Source organism: Dromiciops gliroides, chromosome 1 (genome assembly GCF_019393635.1).
Source record: "Dromiciops gliroides isolate mDroGli1 chromosome 1, mDroGli1.pri, whole genome shotgun sequence".
In the NCBI taxonomy this organism is placed as follows: Eukaryota; Metazoa; Chordata; class Mammalia; order Microbiotheria; family Microbiotheriidae; genus Dromiciops; species Dromiciops gliroides.
In genome coordinates this window covers 180,228,498-180,251,492 of record NC_057861.1, presented here as the reverse complement: position 1 = coordinate 180,251,492, position 22,995 = coordinate 180,228,498, and the positions used below count along the sequence as shown (strand labels likewise).

General features: G+C 38.7%; 1 protein-coding gene across 1 annotated transcript in view; it reads right to left on the bottom strand.

Moving 5' to 3' along the window:
- Window positions 1-302: 302 nt before the first annotated feature.
- STMND1 (stathmin domain containing 1) overlaps window positions 303-22,995 on the bottom strand; it is a 33,681-nt gene continuing 10,988 nt past the window's right edge. Inside the window, exons 2-5 of the mRNA XM_043979313.1 lie at window positions 19,655-19,835; window positions 14,045-14,196; window positions 4,666-4,797; window positions 303-593 (exon numbers count right to left, since the gene is read on the bottom strand). Of these exons, the coding sequence (XP_043835248.1) occupies window positions 303-593; window positions 4,666-4,797; window positions 14,045-14,196; window positions 19,655-19,835 (756 nt within the window). The remainder of the gene's footprint in view (window positions 594-4,665; window positions 4,798-14,044; window positions 14,197-19,654; window positions 19,836-22,995) is intronic.

The following is a 22,995-nucleotide window of genomic DNA, read 5'->3' as shown; positions in this document are numbered from 1 at the left end:
TTAACTTAACTTGGAAGATACTCATGAAATCAAAGTGCTCCTTTAAGTGGTATAGTTCTTTACCCTGAAATCACAAAGATATTTAATTTACTCTACCAACCTCTTCTCCCTGTATTCTTGGCAATGATCTATGCCCCAAAGTGTAAAGAAAAAATCCAAAGTCAGGGGAAAGTTAATGTACTATCATGGTCGTCTTTGTTGTTTGGTTGTTGTTTTGTTTATATAATAGGTTCATTAAATATCAAAAATAGGGGAGTGTGGATTAAATCAGACTTGGATCCCCGAAGTACATCACTGGTGCCTCAGAATACATCATCAGGAGTATTGTAGTGCACATCGGATTCCACAACACCAAAGACTTCATAACTTTGATTTATTTCACTTGAGGCCATATTGCCTTTCCCAACACTTTTTTTCCTTTTCACTTGCCTTGCTTTTTCCATGCTAAAGGGGTGAAACATAGCAGAGTCTGTAGCATTAAATCCTTTGGTAAATAGAGTGTCATCCTCGCTCAACTCTGTTGCGTTTGAAGGGATGATTGGTGGCAAAGGCCTCTCACTTCTCAGCCTTTTTTTCATTTCTTCACCTTTAACCTGCATAACAGTGTTGAAGGTAGGGCTAATGAGTGAATAGTTCCTTCTCAAGTTTCAGCACACACTATCATACCTACTCTTGCCCCCAATTAACATTATACTCTGGAGTGTCATAAAGAAAACCAATACAAAATATTATGCTTGGTTCTTGGCATTATATTTTAGGAAGAATGTTGACAAACTAAAGAAATGAAAAAGCAAAAAAAAGATGTGTTGGTCATATGGCAAAGGCAAGGGAATAACCACTGGACAGCCTATGGGCTCCATTAGCATCTTCACAATACCAAGACAAAATGAGGAATGCCCCTAGCATGTTCAGTGTACTCCTTATATCAATCTTATTGGAAGACTGTAGACCAGAGCATCAAAAAATAGACAGCCATGAATGGGTCACAGTGTACAGCAATGGAGGTCCATTAGAGGAACATCCATATGAGATCACATTCATTTGAGTTTTTGAGATGACAAAATGGAAGATGTCTAGAAAGAGCATGATCAGGCTGTGTAGAGTCTAGAGGCCATTAAATACATAAAATGATTTGAAAGTTCTGGAGATTAGCCTGCAAAAAGATGACATATGGGGCAAATGACAGCTGCCCCTCATATCTTTTTTTTTTTTTTTTTTAGTGAGGCAATTGGAGTTAAGTGACTTGCTCAGGGTCACACAGCTAGTGAGTGTTAAGTGTCTGAGGCCAGATTTGAACTCAGGTCCTCCTGACTCCAGGGTTGGTGCTCTATCCACTGCACCACCTAGCTGCCCCCTGCCCCTCATATCTTAAAGGCTACAATGTAGACGGTGAATGTTACTTCTTCTGCTTGACCCCTGACAGCAAAGTAGCAGCAGGTAGAAGCTACAAGAAGAAAGATTTCAGCTACAGGTCAGGAAACCTTTTTAACAAATTGTAAAACAAAGGAATGGGATGCTTTGGGAAGTAGTGAGTTCCTCTTCACAAAAAGTCATCAAGGGAAAGGTAGATGACTCCATGCTTGGGAAGCAATAGAGTGAGTTCTTGGTCAGGTCAAGGTTAGACCAAATGACCTCTGAGGACTCTCTCAATTCTAAGATTTTGCAAGATACCTAAGAGCAAATTTTTTTAGTTGCTTGTCCTGATTAAACCTTTTAAATACTGTTTTTCTCTAATACTGAGAGAAAGAAGAGGTACTCCTTGAATGTGGTGGGTTAGGACTCTCCCATTCTATGATTCAATGGATGAGTAAGTCACTTCACTTTTCTGGCCTTAGTTTCCTCATCTGTAAAATGAGTGGAGTGGGTTAGATCATCTCTAATGGCCCTTCCACCAATAAAATTCTAAGGTTCTGAGAAGGGAGTGATAGCACTTCCCTTTTTTTTTTTTTTTTGCGGGGCAATGGGGGTTAAGTGACTGGCCCAGGGTCACACAGCTAGTAAGTGTTAAGTGTCTGAGGCCGGATTTGAACTCAGGTACTCCTGAATCCAGGGCCAGCGTTTTAACCACTGCACCATCTAGCTGCCCCGTGATAGCACTTCTTAATGAAGAGAACAATCCTAAGACCATGGTCCTGGAAGAGGCATCAAAGGTCGGCTAGTTCATCACCATTCTCTCTCCAAGCTGGATTTCCCTTGAATTATTCCAGTACAAAGGCAGTCTATACATTAATACAAAAAATCTCAAGATGAGACTGCACAACCTCACTCATTATAGAGGAAATAATTTCATTAAATTGTAACTGCTTTATAAATGCAATGTTATCATTACTTACTCTCATCTTTTTAGACACTCGGAGATTTAGAGCTGGAAGGAACCTTAGAGGCCATCGTCTATCCCTCTCATTTTAGAAATAGGGAAATTGAAGCTTATAGGGATTAACTACCTTGCTCAAGGTAACATAGGGTTAGAGGCAGGATTTGAACCCAGGTCCTCCAGACATCAAGTCTATTACTCCAGCTCTATTATTCCATGCTCCATCTCTGAGGAGAGGGATCAAGTTCAGATAGAAACAGTCCTAGAACAAGTCACTATCCTTCTGTTATTATTTTATATTTACTGTTGTGTTGACTATTTTTGCAAAGTTGAATAAAATAACTGCATTTGTAATGGAACAATAGCATTGGGATATAAATTCATCTTCTGTAAGCTCCCTGAAGGAATCCTTGGGATAACTCCTGTTGCACTCAGGATGCCAGGGATGATAGGTACTTAATCCTGTTCCCACACAGCATTTTTTTTTCTTGGTGGGGCAATGAGGGTTAAGCAACTTGTCCAAGGTCACACAGCTAGTAAGTGTCAAGTGTCTGAGACTGGATTTGAACTCAGGTTCTCCTGAATGCAGGGCCGATGCTTTATCCACTGCACAACCTAGCTGCCCTCTCCCACACAGCATTTTGATGTTCACTGCTAGGTCTCTATAATTTGAGAATTTTTCCTTCCATGTAGCTTGGAGATTATGAGTTTTTTGCATGGCAGGACCTATTAAAACATTCTTACTTTTTAAATAGATTGTTGCGATGTCCAGGAAATTCTGAGCATCAGTTTGGTCTTTGATAATGCTCCACTTTATCTCAAGGATATTTTGAGGACTATATTTGTACTAGGTGAATTCCTCATCTGTCAGTTTATAAAAGATGATAAGTTTATTCTTGTAATTCTTTTTTATCATTATCGTCATTGTCGTCACTATCATAATTATCTTTATTTTTCTAGGATCAATTCTGGTCAGGACATTCTTCCTAATCCATTCATCTCCTCCTCATCCTCATCCTCCTCCTCGTCCTCCTCTGTCTATTATTTCTTCTTTAATAGCTCAAGAGCCTTCTTTCTTGTTCATTTCTGATTTGATGAGTTGCTGCTTAAGTTATCATAGATCATCAAGGAGTTGAAGACTTAGGTCCAAGGCAAATAGACCATATTCCTCATAGCTGAACTTTTATTTATTTGTTTTTATCTGCTCTTTATTTATGCCAGCTCTCCATTCTTCAAATAACCAGCATGTTTCTAGGGGCAAGGGCTATGAATGAGAGGGGACATGGCCAATGAGACAAATCCATCTCCTATGGCACTTCTCAAACTTTTTGGTCTCAAAAGTCACTCTTTATGCTCTTGAAAATTATTGAGGACCCCAAAGAGCTTTTGTTTATGTGGATTACATCTATTAATATCTACCATATTAGAAATTAAAACATCTTTGTATCATTATGAAAATAGTGTTGACCTTGAAAACCTCCTGAAATGGTCTCAGGGGCCTCTAGAGGTCCCTAGACTTCACTTTGAGAACCTCTATCCTGGGATAATCAGCTCAATGTCTCAAAAAACTGGGCAATGTGTCCATATGCAGAAGCCTCAGGAGGCTGTCCACCTAGAGCCATAACTGGAGTTCCAAATGTCTGGTTTGATTTTAATAGTTAAAAGGTACAGCCTATATCAATGAAATTCAGATGGTGAATAAATAGTCCTTCCACCTATGAAACTAACTAAATAGTCCTTCCACCTATGAAATCTGTATAAGAGTTTGTGCTGCTTCTCTAACTCTATTCTACTAATTAAACCCTCACAGCACTGATTTCCCTCTTGGTCCTTCTATGTAAAAAAAAAAAAATCTATTTTTTTTTTAATTTTTGGAGGAGGAGAGGGAAGTGGCATCTTCCTTAAGCTGTGTAGATGACATAATATTTCCCCTTAGTCTAAACCATAATTGTATTGTGGTAGGGAAGTCCTGATGAGGAAACTCTTTGTACCAATGCAGATCAGCTGCTAATAATGTCAATTTATAGTCTATAGCCTGGAACATTGAGTGGTTTGGCAGAATGGTTTTTGAACCCAGATGTTCCTGACTCCAAGGCCAATTCTATGTCTACCACCTCTCAGGTAAAACTAATATCATCAACTTAAAATTGTTTTATGCTTTTCCTAGGTTAAAAAAGATTAAGAAAAGAAAGGTGAAATCCATTAAAACACAAACATTCTTATCATATTCAACTGAACTGGGAGATATATCTCCAAAGGACAAAGTTCCACAAGAAAGGTTTGGGAAGGACTGATTTTAGTAAGCAGAGTCTCACTCCGTGAACCTCTGGTCCATACGAGAGTGAAGTTACCTTCCTCCTTTCATCTGCAGCCTTCATCTTCTCTTCTATATTTTTGATTGTGAAGCCATTTGTTTCCCTTCTGGTCTTCAGTTTTTCTAGCCTGGCAGGAGGCTTCCTAAGAGGCTTATCATCCGTGCTCACCTGGAGAAAGACAGTTTTTGAAATGAAAAACTAGATGAAAAAAACAAACACACACATTGGTAGAAGGATAAAAGAGGGGAGGTGGCAGGCAGACACCCAAGCTTTGTCCTTGCTTTATTCTTGAAGAAGCCAAATCCTATTGAAGAGCTAAGTTGATTTAATAATACCAGCCTAAGAAGTGAATGTTGCCAACAATGGAAATTCCTAAAGAGGAAGTTGGGAGAAAACTTACAGCTTTTTGGAGTCTTAAACATCACAAACTATTTGTGAAAGAAGAAAAATATGTGGCAAGAAGACAAAGCTTTTTTGAAACTAGATTGAAGAGAATTAATATGAAGTAGAAAGGAATCCTGAGAATAAGCATAAGATGGAAAAAATTAGGTGAGTTAGCAATTGATTTACATTGTTGTTTAGTAGAGTTTGACTCTTCATGACCCCGTTTGGGGTTTTCTTGGCCAAGATACTGGAACAGTTTGCCATTTCCTTCTCCAGCTCATTTTACAGATAAAGAAACTGAGGCAAATAGGGTTAAGTGACTTGCCCAGTGTCACACAGCTAGTAAGTGTCTGAGGCCAGATTTGAATTCGTGTCTCCCTGATTTCAGGCCTGGCATTCTATCCATTGCACCACAGGAACACAGTCCTTTGACTTAGCCTCAATCAAGAACACCTTAGGTTTTGAAATTAGTTTTGACTCATATCTTGATACATTTAATATAGACTGTTGGTTTCACAGACAATCAGGGCAGAGACCAAAGCCTGCACATTCTCCATAGGGGCTTTCAGTGTGGTCCTTGGTACCTCTTCCTGCAATAACCCTTATGGTCTTCTTCTTCTTCTTCTTTTTTTTTTTGTAGGGCAATGAGGGTTAAGTGACTCACCCAGGGTCACACAGCTAGTTAAGTGTCAAGTGTCTGAGGCTGGATTTGAACTCAGGTACTCCTGAATCCAGGACTGGTGCTTTATCCACTGCGCCACCTACCTGCCTCACCCTTATGGTCTTGAAGAAGCCAGAAGATTTTCTGAACTAGGTCTTTGGATGTCAAAGTTTGGTCAGTCTCTGGGATAGATTTCTATAGCTGTGTGTCCTGAGTCATTGATAGACTCTTGGACCATGATCACTTAACCTGTGGTAATGCAGTGTGCTGCAATGGTGCTATAGCCAGAAAAATACCCTATGGCTTTTCTGGCCTGGTCTCTCTATATGACAAGTTGTCTAACCTTAGCTACATCCTCTCTTCTTACTTGATACCCTCTCCTTCATGTTCTAACCCTTCTCTGGAAGCCCCCATGTATCTGGAATATTTCCATTTGAAGCTACACATGTCTATTTCCTAGCTGACTGACATCCCCAGGTAACTTTAAATATGGGAAACCAATCAGACCCAGCTATGAAGGATCCTTTTCCTCTCCTCTGATCCAAGCTGCCCAAGTTACCCTAAAGCATGGAAGGAAGATACATCCAGAAATCTCAGGAAGAAACTTCTTCCAAGACCCTTGGGGATTTGCTCATGATGCCATGACCTTTTAAATAAAGCTCCCTGGTGATATCACTGCTTGTGTCCCTTCTGTCCCCTTCCCAGTTCCACATTGGAGGAAATCTGACAGCCATGTGGGCTTGGAGGTGACTTGTTCTAGCTTAGAGAAAATGATGGAACTTGGAATATCAGTTTTATTCAGTGAAAATGTTGACTATAAGCACAATACTAAAACTCAAACTATTATACTATATTAACTAAGAAGAGAAAAATCAAAAGTCAAAAGAAAGGCAGGAGAGTTCAGTAAGAGGCCTGGATTCTAATTTGTTCCTCTGACACATACTGTGTGATCTTGAGCAAATCTCTTAACTTTCCTAGGCCTTAATTTCATAAGTATTTGAATTAAATGCTCTCTAAGGTCTCTTCAAAATTTCCATAACATTTTATGATTCTGTGAAAGTTTGTTTATTTTTTTTAAGAAAGGAGGAAAAAAAATTCTATTTGCTTTTTGGCTCAGCTGTAGCTGTTGGAGAGTTCATGTGGTGAGAATTTCTTCACCACATATAGACCGTGGGATGTGTTTGACAAAGCAGGGTGGTGTGTTGGTTTTTTTTGTTGTTGTTGTTGTTTTTTGTTGTTGTTTTTTAATGACAATTGGCACTTGGGCCTCCTGCTGATGAAAGCCATCTGCTGAAAAAGAAATTACTTCTTACTCTAACAATGTTGGGGCTCAGAAATATTCCAATCTGTATTAGACAGTAAAGTTAGGTGAAATTCTCAAGTAGCAAAAAGTTAAAGGAAATTAAATGTGTAATTTTACATAACAAAACCCCTAAAAAGAAGACATAGTTACACTCTAGGATCTTGGATGGTTTGAATTTAGCAATGTGAATCTAGACGGGGTAGAGAAAGTGTACTTTGGATAAAAATTGGACTTTTCCACCTTATTGAACATTAGAATGTTGGCTCTGTTCTGATGGATCTGAGATTTCATTCTATCCATAGCTCATTCTTTCTAAGGAGAGAGAGGCCCACCCATCACCTCTATCTTGAGCTTACCTTTTAAAAGCCATATGTGAGGTGTTGTTTTTTTCTTTCTGTTTGCATGTTATGCTAGTCCAAGTGCTAATTGAATGCACACTGGTTTTGGAGTCCCAGAACCTGGGTTCAAACCTTACTTCTACTACTTACTATCTGTGTGAACTTGTACAAGTCACATTTCATCTCCCTGGAGAGGTCTCATTTTCCTCCTCTATAAGATGAGGGTTTGGACTCTAGATAGTCTCTTTGGTTCCTTCCAACTCTAAATATCTACTCTTATTTTAGTATCTTAAAATAATAACAAAAATAATAACTTTTAGGCTATCACTGGTCTAAAAACTTTTTTTTTAAATCACCATCTAAAACATCACCCATTTGTTACAAGGGACCATTTCATTTTTGATTTTGTATCACCAGTACCTTGGGAAATACCTGGCATTGGTAGGTGTTTCATAAATAAATCTAGATTGATTAATTAACCAGTTTTCAAGTCTAATAGGCCAACATTCTGGAATGAATGTCAACTGAATTTCTATGTACCACTTCCTGAGTCTCCTAGGCATTGTTCAGAGGTCTCCTAATTAGCTGTTGACCTAAGTCTGAACCTACCTGGATTCAAATGCCTAACAGCAACCCTGTGTACTGGATGGCAGTGGGCCAGAACTTCTCTTAAGAGGTTTGTTAATCTTGGTCTGCTTCTCAAACCTTCTTGGGAAGGTCCCTGGGCTTTAGCCAGCATTATTCATTCTGGGCCCAGTTAAACTTCCTCCCTCTTAGAAATCTCCCTGTGAGGTTCAATAAAGACTGTTAGGTGGGTACAAAGCCTCTAGATTCAGTCATGTTCATGATAGTTTCAGTTACTTTGAAAGGGACTAATATTTAATCCTTTTCTCTCCCCCCACCCCAGTCATATTAGGTAGTTGACTCTCAATTATATAACCACATGAATAAAAAAGACCAGTGATATAAAAGATCCAGAAATCCGTTTATATTTACCTTGACATTTCTAACAGGGAGAGATGGTATGACATGGTGGATAAAGAGCTGTCCTTAAACTTTGGAAGACTTGGGTTTGAGGTCTGCCTCTGAAACATATTGGGCATGTTACAATGGACAGGTTACTTAATCTCTTGGGGCCCCATATGGCTCTTTAAAACTTTAAGTTATAGCTAAGCTACACATCTGGCTCAGAGGAAAGAGTTTCCTTGCACTTAAGGAATTCCCCATACTAAAGAAACCGTAGAGCTGTACTCAAAAATTTTAATTAATTTAAATAAAATTTAAAATCTGATTTTATTTCTCAATTTACCTTGCTAATTATGTTTTGATTAACTTAATATTCTTATCGATTCTCATTGACTAAGCCAGTTTCAAGGGATGAGAGGGATCATAAGGATACGTGACCTCCTTGTATGCGATGTGGCCGGGAAAAATTCAGGAATAAAATATTTGTCATGCTAGGGATGGGTGGGAAATTGCTCATGAATATAATTGAGAGTTATCCTCATCTTTCTCTCTAAGGATATTTAGCTATACCTAAGCTTATATCTTGATATACATTATGACATATTTAAGATGTCCACAGAAAAATCTTTGGGATGCTTTAAGGTTGCTGGCATGCTTTGTTTTTTTTTGGGCGGGGCAATGAGGGTTAAGTGACTTGCCCAGGGTCACACAGCTAGTTAGAGTCAAGTGTCTGAGGCCAGATTTGAACTCAGGTCCTCCTGAATCCAGTACCAGTGCTTTATCCACTGCGCCACCTAGCTGCCCCCATTTAGCATGTTTTATATTCAGGTGGACTGCATTTTTCATCTAGTACTTTGTGCTCTACTTTCAAAGTAATTCTCGTGTGTGTGTGTGTGTGTGTGTGTGTGTGTGTGTGTGTCTGTGAGAGAGAGAGAGAGAGAGAGAATTAAGGGAAGGAGAAAATTAAGGGAGGGAAAGAAAGACGGAGAGAAAAAGCTGCCAAGCTGCTTATCCAGCTGGTGAATGGAATTCCTTCAGTACTTAGCAACAAGCAAATAATCAAAATGAAAAACAGACAAAAGGGAGTCCCTGTGGTGGGCACAGATGCTCCATGGTTCTCCGGAGATCAGCTGCACTCATTGGATTCTCCCAATTCGGAGGATGGAGGAAGCTCATTTATCTGCTCACTCTAAGTGTCCTTAGACATAGATGACAAATGGGGCTAGAAATAATGACTTGGGCTGGTGAGGGACAGACCTTCACAGCTTAACAGTGTTACCTTATGAGGAGCTATATAAGCACCATTTTCTAAAAACCCTTTCTTATTTATTTTCCCATTTACCTTCATGTTATTTTATTGAAAAACAGTTTTCTCACTTGGTAATTAAGAAAGAAATTTAAAAACAACAACACTGAAAGCTACTTTTGCCCTAATTTATTTTTCCACTTCTGTCTTGTTAATCTGATTCTATTAATTTTAATAATGTATTTCAATAATTATTACATTCATCTTCTCTTTTGCTCTTTTTTTTCTTTTCACTTGCTCGGAGTGGGATTTTCCTTTCTGGTTAATGCCCTAGATACCATATTTAGTCCTCTCTTTAAAAAAAAAAAATCACATTTATTCTCTGAGAGGCATCATGGGAAACTGGATATAAAACTAGCCTAAGAGCCATAAAGGCCAGGTTCAAGTCCTCTGACGTATATTAGCTTTGTAACTCTCATTAAGTCACTCACCCTCTTACCATACCAAACAATTCTCTCAGATGACAGGTTGCCAACAGGAAGAATTGTCAGATATTTTCACATGGGAAGTGAAATGATGTTTCAGTTTTCAACATTGATGATCTGTACCAGTAACTCATCCTCACCTTTTTATAAAGACATCATTTATCATTTCTTTATATAGATTGTTGATGCTGTTTTTAGCTTATTTTAATAGGTTATGTATCTACTTTAAGAACATAAAACTGCCCTAAGACTTTTGGGACACCATTTACATGCAAGATGACAGACATTCAGTATTCCCCTATGCTTACCTAGGTATATCAAGAAAGCTCTTGCTATTTATTGATCGTTGAGCAATCTTCCATTTAGAGAAGCTGTGTGGCATAATGGATAGAGGGTTGGTCTCAGAGACAGGAATACCTGAGCTCAAGTTCTATTAGTGACTCTGGACAAGTCACTTAGCCTCTCTCTCAGTGCCCTAGCTAATGTTCTAAGACTTTAGTTGCAGAGAAAGTAGATCAGTAGAGGTAATCTTTTCATCTAAGCCCTCCTAGTACTAATGAAATTACAGGTCCAGTCCCTAACCTCCTCCATTTGGATCCTTTCCCCAGGGACCAGCCTGTTCTCCTAATCACCAGACTTCATGTTTCAGTCAGTGCTGTATTATACTATTGAATTTTTTAAAAAACCATCCAAGCACTACATTGAATTGGGGGCTGGGGAGGGTTGGATGGTGGCGGGATTTCCGGGAACATAAGGACCTGCTAAGTCTGGTTCGTCTCCATCCTGCCTCATGCCTAGTTTATCCCAGGACATGCTGGTCTTCCACTAGAGCCCCTGATTGTTATTTTATTTGTGCTCTGCTCTGCCAGTCCGGCCTCACATTTATATCCCTCTGACAACGTTTTAGCTATGTCTCTAGCAACCATTCTATTTCTAAATAATATGTAAACAGTCTTTATCCTTGGCTGACCTCATGGCATTGCTACAAAGTCAAGCCTGAAGTTCTTTCATTTTCTCCCCCTACAGATATAGTTCTTCCAAAATACATCTTATATTAATCTTATCCCCACCCTTACTAAGCTTTTAATATACTTTCATCTTTGACATTTGAATCACAGAAAAAATATTTTAATGTTTTTCCTCCTAGCTTCATGATGAAGATACCCATGCTCTCCCCCTAGGTGGACATTTGTTAACTTTACTCGTTTGTTGGTTCTAGTTGACCTACCACTTTCTCTCAGAGACTGCACAGTGAGTTGTCTTCTTTCCTTTGTTGGCCTTCTTTTTCTGTTCTGGGAGACTCACCAGTGCCAAAAGCATGCTTCCTCTTCCTCCCTCTGCTGAAGTATTTTCCTCTTCTTGGCACAGTGGTCTGCACATAGTAGGTGCTTAATAAAGAGTTGCTCAATGCAGGAAGTAAATTTTCTCCTGACATATGTCTCATTACACTACATTCTTTTTTTCATATCGCACCCCCTTCCTACTCCAAGTCTGCTGATGACACTTAGTAGGCTCTCTAAAATCAGATTCCTGACCCTTGTAGGACATGATTCAGCTGCTGCTCCTCTTCCAGCTTACAGCAGGAAGGAGCAGATAGAGCCCTATGCTTGGAGTCAGGAAAGCCTGCCTTGGGTACATACAAACTGTGTGACCCCAGGCGAGGCATTTCACCATTCTGAGCCTTAGGCTTCTCATCTTTGAAATGGGCATAATAGTAAGAAATACCTCACACACATGTTGTTAGCCTCAAATGATATTGGAGATGAAAATCACTTTGCAAAACTGAAAGAGAGCTCTAAATGTGAGCTATTAGGGCCCCCAACTTCTCTACCTCTTCTCTATGCTCTTGCTTACATTTCCTTTCTTTTCTTTAGTCCCTTCCTTTTGGAGCTCATTCCTTTCCTTTCCTTCATAGAAAAAGCTATCTTAAGGTGGTACAGTGGATAGAGCACTAGCCCTAGAGTTAGGAAGACCCAAGTTAAAATCTGGCCTCAGACACTTAACACTTACTAGCTGTGTGACCCTGGACAAGTCTTTTAACCCCAATTGCCTCACCAAAAAAAGAAAAAAGAAAAAGCTACCTGAAGTAGATTGAAGACCTCTAGTTGAGGGCATTGTCTTGAGGTAAGATTAGATTAGAAAGAGGTTAAACACCTTCTCCATCACAAGCCCATACAAAATGAATTTTCTAGTTCCTACGTTGTCTATTATTATTATAATTAGTATTATTAAAATACTGAGAAACATTGTGGCAGAGGGGGAAAGGTACTCTAGATTAGGTGTCCAAAGATCTGAGTTCAAGTCTCGACTGCCCCAAACAGGGTGTTCCCAAAGCCTTAGTGCAGGTGGAAGTGCTTTCATAAGCTTACAACCGCACTGAGACTTTGGGGACACCCTGTATTAGCTTATGGGTAAATCATTCAACCTCAGTTCCTCTCTAAAATAGAGAGGACAGTAGTTTTTTGTACCTATGCTGCCAGGATAAAAAGTGGTCTCTTCAGTCAGAAGACCTGGGTCTCTTTAGTCAGAGGAAGGCAAATTCTTCCCCTACCACCTGTGTGTATACAGGTCATGTAACCTCCACTGGCCCTTGGTTTTCTTGCCTATAAAATAATGAGATTGGGCAAGCAGGCCTCTGAGGCTCCTGCCAGATCTGGATGTCTGAGGATCAAAATGAAATAAGTCATCATGGGGCAGTAGGGAAAAACCCTGGATTTAGAATTCAAGCAATTTGGTTCAAATCTCTCCTCTGCTACTTACTAACTGAATGACCTTACCCAAGACACTTCACTCCCCTGAGTCTCCTCATATTTAAAATATGGATTGGGTGGGAGTAGGTAGCCTTTGAGCCCCAATCTAGCTCCAGCCTCCTGTGAAACAGTCTACAGGAAAGTATTTTGTAAACTTTTGAGGGCCATCCACATATCAGCCACCATTTTGACAGACCAGGTAAAGTCGATGAACCTCTGCTGGTATCACTGAGTGCCACCTGATGCCATTATTGGCAAAAAACTATCTTTTTTTTTTTTTTTTTACCAGATGTAGCTCCTCCTTTCTTAGAATTCTTGTTGCTTTCCTCCCTTCATTCACATCATCTTATTCTCTCTCCTCCCATCTCCCCCTTTTTTAAATCTTCTTTTCCTTATCCCCTGCCTGTGACTTAGACTCACCAGTGATGCCCACAAACACTGCTTCATCCTCTCAGTAGCAGGATCTCTGGACTAGAGACACTTTTAGAACTTATAGCTGTCAGTGGTGGCTGTGGCAAGTTCTACCCAGGGTAACAAACAGTACAGTTACCCCTTCTACATTGTGACTTTCCCCACTGTAGTTTTGATATATCGCTGGTCTACATACAAAATTAAATGGGAATTTTTTGGGGGGGGAGTTTTGCAGACAACACGTAAAGGCCAACAGACGACACATAAAGCCTATGACCAAATACTTAACCCCAAATTTACAATAAGGTATGGTAAACATCCCATAAAAGAAAAAGAAAAAAAATTAGACTTCTTCTCTGGTACAAAGGGAGGGCCAAAAAGTTATACATGGATTTTCCAATCACAGGGAGCACTGTGCCTCTAACTCCAGTGATATGGAAGGGATAACTGTATAGTCAGGTGAGCCAGGCAAACTGATTGGCATGAGCCTGCACATAGAGCTCAATAGAGTAACCATGGATACAATTGTAGTTTCCTCCTGGTTTTCATTAGGATTAGGGTATATGTTTGCATTCTGTAGCTGATAGTCTTTACTGAAAAAAAATCCAACAACCCTTCAATTTCAAGGGTGCCTTTGTTTACCTCAGAATCTGTAAGACTTTGTAGGTATTTTAAGTGCCTCATGAATGCTTAGGGAAGCCAAGGAATTAGTTGAGAATTTTGCATGCTACAGCAGAGGGAATTCATGGGATCAGGGGGACTAACTTGAACCTAACATGAATTCACTGGGGTTTATGCTTTCTGACCAACAATCATACACTACTTTTACTTTTAACTATAGTCTAAATTTTATTATAAATTAGTTACTTGCCATGACATCATATGATTCTCCATTTCTAAATACTTTACTCTGGCTTTGTATTATTCCTTGAATTATCAGTTCCTCCAAGATGTCTGATGACTTCGGCCTCTCTTGACTCTGGAAGTGTTGGGATGTACTGATTAATCCATTGACGATTGGTTCTTTAAAACAAAAAGACAAAAGCATCAGAGATCAGAGTCCACCTCACAATTAAGCACACTACTTCCTTTCCTCAGAGCTCTAATACTGTGACCCACAGACTGCTGTGGGCATGGAATAAAATCTGTCATTCTTTAAGCAAGTTCAAGTTCTCAGCATTCCTACTGAGGGCGGGACCACAATGCACAGGATACCTTGTTTATTTGGGAGGCTGGTTCTCAGGAGAACAAAAAGCCTGATGATTGTGTTGTCACAACATTCATACACTTGGGTATGGCTACCTGTGTTGCTTGTCCTCATTACAAAGCCAGAGAGCACTGAAGAATAAGGAATTCTTTGGTAACTCTTTGCAGTTGCAGTTTGGTTTCTATGTTCTGGATACCAATGATAAACAGTGCAATGTTGCCAAGAGATTTCTGGTTCTGTGACCCTGAGTTTACAATTACACCATCTGCTAAATCTGTATCAGTAGAGTGAGGTCTTCTCTGAAAAGAATCTTTGGACCATATCAGACTTAGTTATATAATAATCAGCTAATCTTTCATAAAAGCTATTTTTAAAAATCAATATTGAAATAATTTATAGGAGGGTCTTTATCACTGGCACCAGTAATGGAGAAATCCCATTGCTAATCACCCAGATATACAGGGAAGCCAATAAGACTCATTTCTGTATTTTGCAAATGGATCTTTCTGGGTTGTTTTGGGCAAATGCAATTTTATTTTGTTGTGTTTTGTTCTTCTGTCAGTGACTAGACTTTTCATTCTCCTCAGAAATATGTTGCCATCTATTCTTAAAAAGTAACAGCAACATGGGATGGGAGACTATGCTATATGAGAGTATTGGGGTTGATCTCTTAGTATGAAATGATTGAAAAGATACATAATGACAAAAACTGTCAATGAATTCAGTATTTTTTTTTTGGCAGGGCAATGGGGGTTAAGTGACTTGCCCAGGGTCACACAGTTAGTAAGTATCAAGTGTCTGAGGCTGGATTTGAACTCAGGCACTCCTGAATCCAGGGCCGTTGCTTTATTCACTGTGCCACCTAGCTGTGCCCCACTGCCCTCTCCCAGGTTAAGATCTAATCAAAGACAGTAAAAGAAGTTCTAAGTTTAGAATGGGTGAATTCCTACTCAATGTGCTTAGTCAGACAGGTCTAGGGAAATGTGAATTCTCCCTTTTGTCAGTGGGGTGATACAGAAATTAATGTCTCTGACCAAAATTTGGGTGCTTAGTGTCACATACCTCAAAACCCTCATTGTAATATAGCTCACTTACTAGCTGTGTGACCCTAGGTAAGTTACTTAACCTGAATTGCCTTAAATATCCAGGGCCATCTCCAGTCATTCTGATCTATATCTTGCCACTGGAGCCAGATGGCTCTGGAGGAGAGAGTGAGGTTAGTGATCTTATACAGCCCTCCCACACTTAAATCCAATTCAGTGCAACTCATGACTGGATGACATCACTGGATGTCATGGTCCTCTTTAGGAACAAAGGACAAACAATATAGCCCACCACTCATTGTAATATTAATTTTTTCATTGTTAACCAGAGTTAACACCCACTTTTCCAAAGGCACATAAACTATAAGTCCACTGCCATGAGGGGTCTTCGGCATTGGAGAGGGCCACTGACCTCTTTTATTAAGAACATGCTATGGGGCAGCTAGGTGGTACAGTGGATAGAGCACTGACCCTGGATTCAGGAGGACCTGAGTTCAAATCCAGCCTCAGACACTTGACACTTACTAGCTGTGTGACCCTGGGCAAGTCACTTAACCCCAAATGCCACACACACACACACACACACACACACACACACACACACAGAACATGCTAGCATTATTAATAAAATGACTAATTAGAAATGATGTCTCTTGAACTTTTTAAACATCACATCTCCTCTAACAAGTCTATAAGTTTCATTAGGACAGTGATTATTTCTTAACTAAATGTTGTTTCTTCTCCAGTGCTTATCGCACTGCTTTGCAAGCAGTAGGTGCTGACGTGGGGGTTGGGACCATTAAAGTTTAAACTGGCCAACTAGCTATCAGGATGGCCACACCAAAGAAGTAGGGGGAGATTAAATTCTATAGCAACAAAACCAGTTAGGTGTGGCTACCACCTGAGCTAAGAGACAGAGATAATTCCAGAGGTCAGGATTATCATTCCAAAAGAAAATGCCCCTGACTCTCAGGAAACTTTCCCCACCTCCAAAGGGAACTTTCCATTGCCAGGTGGTCACCCTACATACCAGCTATAAAAGCTTTTGCCTTTCATCTGTTGGACAAAAGAGATGCATTAGAGAAAGAAGTCTCTCTCTAAGCCATCTCCTCCCCTCGAGGCAAAGTCTTTGACTTCCCTTTTGGTCACCTTCTCTAGCACCCAAATAAAAGACCATTTTACTCTAATTGGATTGTGTGAGAGTTGTCCCTCTTTACAGAGGAATAACCCAAGGACCCCCATCACCAATTTCCCCTGTGTCAGTGCTTAATAAAAAAGTACTGAAATATCAGTCAGCCAACAGTTTTTATTATATGTCAGGCATTGTACTAAGTGTAAAGGAAATACAAAGAAAGGCAGAATCAATCCCTGCCCTCAAGGAGATCACATCATTCTAACTGGGGAGAAGAATATGAAAATAATTAGTTGTATATAAGTTATATAAAAAATAGTTGGGGGGGCAGCTAGGTGGCACAGTGGATAAATCACTGGCCCTGGATTCAGGAGGACTTGAGTTCAAATCTGGACTCAGACACTTGACATTTACTAGCTATGTGACCCTGGGCAAGTCACTTAACCCTTATTGCCCTGGGTGGGTGGGTGGGTGGGTGAGAATAGTTGGAAGGTAATCTCAGAGGAGAGGAGAAGGCACTAGCATCTGGGGAATTGAGAAAGGCTTCCTAAAGCAGAATTAAACTGAGGTAAAGTTTGCATGAAGTTAAAGTCCGTAACCCTATTTAAGAAGGGTTAGATTCCCCTTACAAGTGGTTCAGTTTCTCCCATATCTTCAATAGCCAGGCCGAGGCAGCTAGGTGGTGCTGTGGATAAAGTGTCAGGCTTGGAGTCAAAGATTCCACTTGACTAGTTCAAATCTGACCTCAGACACTTAACTATCTGTGTGACCTTGGGTAAGTCACTTAACTTTTCAATTCCTCATCTGAAAAATGAGCTGGAGAAGGAAATGGTAAAACACTCTAGTATCGGGGCAGCTAGGTAGCACAGTGGATAGAGCACTGGCCCTGGATTCAGGAGGACCTGAGTTCAAATCCGGCCTCAGGCACTTGACACTAGCTGTGTGACCCTGGGCAAGTCACTTAACCCTCATTGCCCCACAAAAAACAAACAAAAACACTCTAGTATCTTTCCCAAGAAAACCCCAAATGGGGTCATGAAGAGTTGGGCATGACTGAAACGATTGAACAAAAGCAAGGAGTGATTTAAAGAAAGGGAAATTGTGTCACAGAAATAAATCATAAATAGTTTCTCAATAGGACAAACACCAAAACATAATTATTTCTTTTATGCTTGATTTTAAAAAATGTTTGGTTCTATAATTATTGGGATAATACCTTTCCTTTTGATTCACTTTATTTTTAAATGCAAATCTTACATGTAGAGAGAGGCGGATTCAGCCAAAGTCTAAAGCAATAAACCTCTGTAATGGCTGTTATCAAAAACAGACAGAGGGGCGGCTAGGTGGCACAGTAGATAAAGCACTGGCCCTGGAGTCAGGAGTACCTGAGTTCAAATCCGACCTCAGACACTTGACACTTACTAGCTGTGTGACCCTGGGCAAGTCACTTAACCCCCATTGCCCCGCAAAAAAAAAACAACAACAAAAAAACAACAAAAACAAAAAACAAAAACAGACAGGCATACAGATGGGTAGACGAAGGAACAAATGAATGAATGAATAAATTTACTTGATATTTTAAGAGGAAAGTTGCTGGTCAACATTATTATATTCTAAAACCCACAAAGGAGCCAAGTTTGATTATAATGTCTCGGTGACAAGGACCTCATCATCTAGAGTATTGCATATTCCACAAAACAAGGTTCCTATCCAATAGTGTTGGAGGAGGCAATGCTGTCTGGTGAAGATGAGGACTCTACCCCTGATTTTAGCGCTTACTATTTTTGTATGACCTTGGACAAGTCATTTGATGCTTTAGACCTAAGTGACCTCACTTGTAAAAGGAAAGGGCCACATTAGATGATCTCTTAAGAACCCTCCCAACTCTAAGTCCTATGATCTTGTGACCAGATAAAATCTATTCCCAACACTTTGTTCCTGTGTCCTGGGTTCCTTCCTACTCAGCATCTAGGAGGGAAAGTTCTCTGACTATTTCATTCAGATCCAGTCATGCGATGGAACCAGCTCTGACCAACTGTTAAATTGTTACCCAACTGTTAAATTTTCAGTGTGAACATTAACACCTCAGAAATTGGCAAATGCTGGTTAGGAATGATTCATTTGGACCCCTACTCTATTCCAACCAGTATTTACCAATTTAATATTTTACATAAACCACATAGGGATAATTAAATGAGATAGGTTTTTATAGTAGGCCTTAATACTGGGCCTCAAACTTTAATGTAATGTTCAATACTTGTTTACCAGTTATGAAGCTCACTTGATCAACCACAAGAATGCTGACAAGGATATCTCCATCCTGTTTTGATCAAATTCCACATCCAAGCCTAGCATGAGTGGAATGCCTTGATGCTTTGGAAAGTCCTTCAACTTATTTTTGTACCTCCGGACCACTCTCTCTTGTCCAGCATGAGCAGGTGCCATCTTATGACCACTTAGTCAGTGGAGATGCCCTGTGCTTCAACAACCTATGACATACCATTTTGGGGGCTGATGCATAATTTTTGGCTCTCAAGAGCAAGGTATAGCAATCAATGAGATTCTGTATTTTACCATGCCTCTTTTGTATATTTGGGTATCAAACCCTATAAATACAAATTCCTGGGGACCAGCGACATCTCAGATCATGAGGAAGATCTGACATCCACTTCAATAAAGGGGTCCATGGACCCTTTAATAAAGTTCTATTGACCTGAATCTCTGCCTTAGTGGGGTTTTGTGCCGATTAGATAATTTTTTTATCCCGCATGTTACAAATCAGGGCTCGATTTATTTTTTTGTTGATTGTCTAGACTTAATAAATTAATGAATTAAATGTTAATGATACAAGTGAAACTTAAAATTATCATTATATATACATACATATTTTACATATCTATAGATATACAAACATACATCCACATATGTATATGTATTTACATATACTTGTTAAGCATTTACCAGCATATGCAGGGATGTAACTACTAAGTTATTTTTAATTTGCTCATGTTATTGCATGAGTTGACTCAGTTATAGAATCTAAGATTTGGAAGGTATCTTAGGGGTATATACTGCTCCAATTTTAATTGAATTCTTTACCTGTATTTACTTCTTCATTTCTTTCATTAAGAGATGGTGAATTTTCTGGTATAGTTCCAGGCAAGCTTCCCATCAAGACACCATCTTCCAGTCCAAATCCCATATCCATAGTACTTTTAGACCCTGCTAACCCATCCCAAGGCACACCATTTATAAGTATGTGAGATTTACCAGTATCAACCTGTGAAAAAAATGAGAAAAAACTCTTAATTCAAGAATAATGGGTTATTTGGAAAATGAAAACAATGTTTGGGGCTCCATCTTGTGAGCACCCATTCAATTGTTCCATAAATATTCAATGAGCGACTTCCATAGACAATGATAATGTGATGAAACAGCAAAGCTTTGTACTGGCCAGGACACTCAAATTATTTACAAATTTAACATCACACCAATCAAAATGCCAACCCTTTACTTTGTAGATCTAGACAAAATAATATCAAAATTCAGTTGGAAGAATAAAAAATTTAGGATCTGAAAGAACATAATGAAAGAAATGCAAGATTATAGTATAAAGCAATATCTGCAAAACTATTTGGTAGTGGTTTTTAAAAAATCAAATAATGGAACAATGGAACACATAGATTTAGTAGACCTAGAAGTAAGTCTCCATCACTCCAGTGTTTGATAAATCTTTAAACCCAAACTACTGAAGGAAAGACTTTATTCAATAATGATTGATAGTAAAACTGAAAAGCTTTTTGGCACAAATTATGTTTAAACCATCATGTAACAAAACATTCAAAATAAGTTTCAAAAGGATATACAACCTTAATATGAAAGGTCACATCATTAAAAAACAAAATTAAAGTAAAACCAAAGGAAGTAACCTTTCACAGCTATAGTGAATAGGAGATTTCTTAACCAAAGAATACCAGTGATTATAAAAGATAAAATTCTTAATTAAACAAAGGAAAGAAGTGATCACAAAAGATAGACTATTTTGATTACATAAAAAGAAACAACTTTTGCATGAAAATAATCAATGCTGCTAAAATCAGAAAGGAAATTAAGTTAGAAAACATTTTTGCATTAAATATTTATGATAAATGTCTGTTATCTAAGATATCAATTCAGTCCCTAGCTCTGTCCATAAGGAATTGTCATGGGGGCAGCTAGGTGGCGCAGTGGATAAAGCACCAGCCCTGGATTCAGGAGTACCTGAGTTCAAATCCGGCCTCACACACTTGACACTTACTAGCTGTGTGACTCTGGGCAAGTCACTTAATCCCCATTGGCCCACAAAAACAAAAACAAAACAACAACAACAAAAAAGGAATTGTCATAAATATATAAGATCATAAGCCATTTTGTCAATGAATATGAATGCTTTTCAGAAGAAAAAGAAGCAAACATATGAAAAATGGTTCCAAATAAATAATAATAATGATGACAATGCAAATTAAAATATCTCTGAGGTTTATAAAAATTATTTTAAAAATAGAAACAGTTCATATTGGAAGCACTGAAAGAAGATAGGCATACCAATATGGAGTCATGGGACCAAGGTTCTATTTCTCATTTTGCCACTAACTAGACATATCACCTTGGAAAAGACTTTTAACATCTCTTGGACTCTGTTTCTCATCTTAAGGGGTTGAGGTAGGTAAGGACGCTTTCATATTTTAAACTCTATGATATCTGAATTGTTAGAAAACTTCATAAAAATGGACCTATAATATATTACAATAAGCTTCAAACAGATACAGGAACTGAATATAAAAGGATATATAATGAAGAGAATGACAAAAGGTACTTTTGATAACTATGACTAGAAGAATTTACAATAAAATAAGGGATAGAGAAGGCTATAAAAGACAAAATAGAACAATTGTATTAAATTAAATTAAATAGCTCCTGCATTAATAAAACCAATGCAGATAGAATAAGGAGAGAAACTCTTGAGTAGAAAATTACAGCAAATATTGCCAATAAAAGTCTGACTTCCAAGAAAAAAGGAACTTAGCATACTATTTCCAGCATTTAACACAGTGCCTGGAATTTATTAAAGGCATTTAATAAAAGCTTGCTGAATTCACTTGCAGACATAAACATGTAATACCATAAGATGTTCTTTAATAGATAAGTGATGGAAGGATATGAACAGTTTCTGAAAGAATTGCAAACTAGGGGGCAGCTAGGTGGTACAGTGGATAAAGCACTGGCCCTGGATTCAGGAGGACCTGAGTTCAAATTTGGTCTCAGACACTTGACACTTAACTAGCTGTGTGGCCTTGGACAAGTCACTTAACCCTCATTGCCCCCCCCACACAAAAAAAGCAATTGCAAACTAAATTTCAAAGTATATTCTAAATAACTGATACCCCCCAAAATGGAAATATAAAACATGCTTGAATTTTGCTCATATCCTGTCAATTTGTAAGGATGACAAAAATGGGAACACTTCATGTTGGAGGGGCAATGACAAGACAGGCACATAAATACATTGATGGTGGAGCTGTTCATTTGTCCAATATTCTGCATGCCGATTTGAAATTATGCAAGATAAATAATTAAACCATCCTTTTGCCCAGTGATTTTACTATTGGTTAAATACTCTAAGGAACTAAAAATCAGAAAACAAAAGTTTCAATGTGTCATCCAAAAATTTATAGTATCAATCTTTGTAGTAGCAAAGAATTGGAAACAAAAGCAGATTGATTGCCCATCAGTTAGGGGAAAAAGAGAAAATAACTGTGGTATGTAAATGTAATGGGCAGCTAGGTAGCACAGTGGATAGAGGACCAGGCCTGGAGTCAGGAAGACTCATCTTCCTGAGTTTAAATCTGCCCTCAGACATGTAATAGCTGTATGACCCTAGGTAAGTCACTTAACCTTCTTTGTCTCAATTTCCTCATCTATAAAATTATTCGAAGAAGGAAATGGTAAACTACTCCAGTATCTTTGCCAACAAAACCCCAAATGGGGTCATAAAGGCTTTTAAATGACTGCACAACAATATGAATGTAATGGAATTGTATTGTGCAGTAAGAAATGACAAATATGGGGAATCAAGATAAAGATAAGATTTGTATGAACTTATGGAAAGTGAAATAAGAACCAAAATAGCAATAGAGATAATGATGACAACAGCAGTGTAAAAGGAAGAGGTCACTAAGAAGAAGGTCAGTTCTGTTTAATCAGTTGAAAAACCAATGTGAAATATGCTTTCCATCTCATGACCAAAAGATAAGGAACCATTAGAACAGTCGGTTATAGACCTTGTCAAATACACTCATTGTTATTGGATGTTTGTGCTTAATTATTTTTCGTAAGGAAAGTTTTATCTGGAGGATGAGTGTTTTTCCCCCAGAAAAGACTATGACAAAAGGCATCAATAA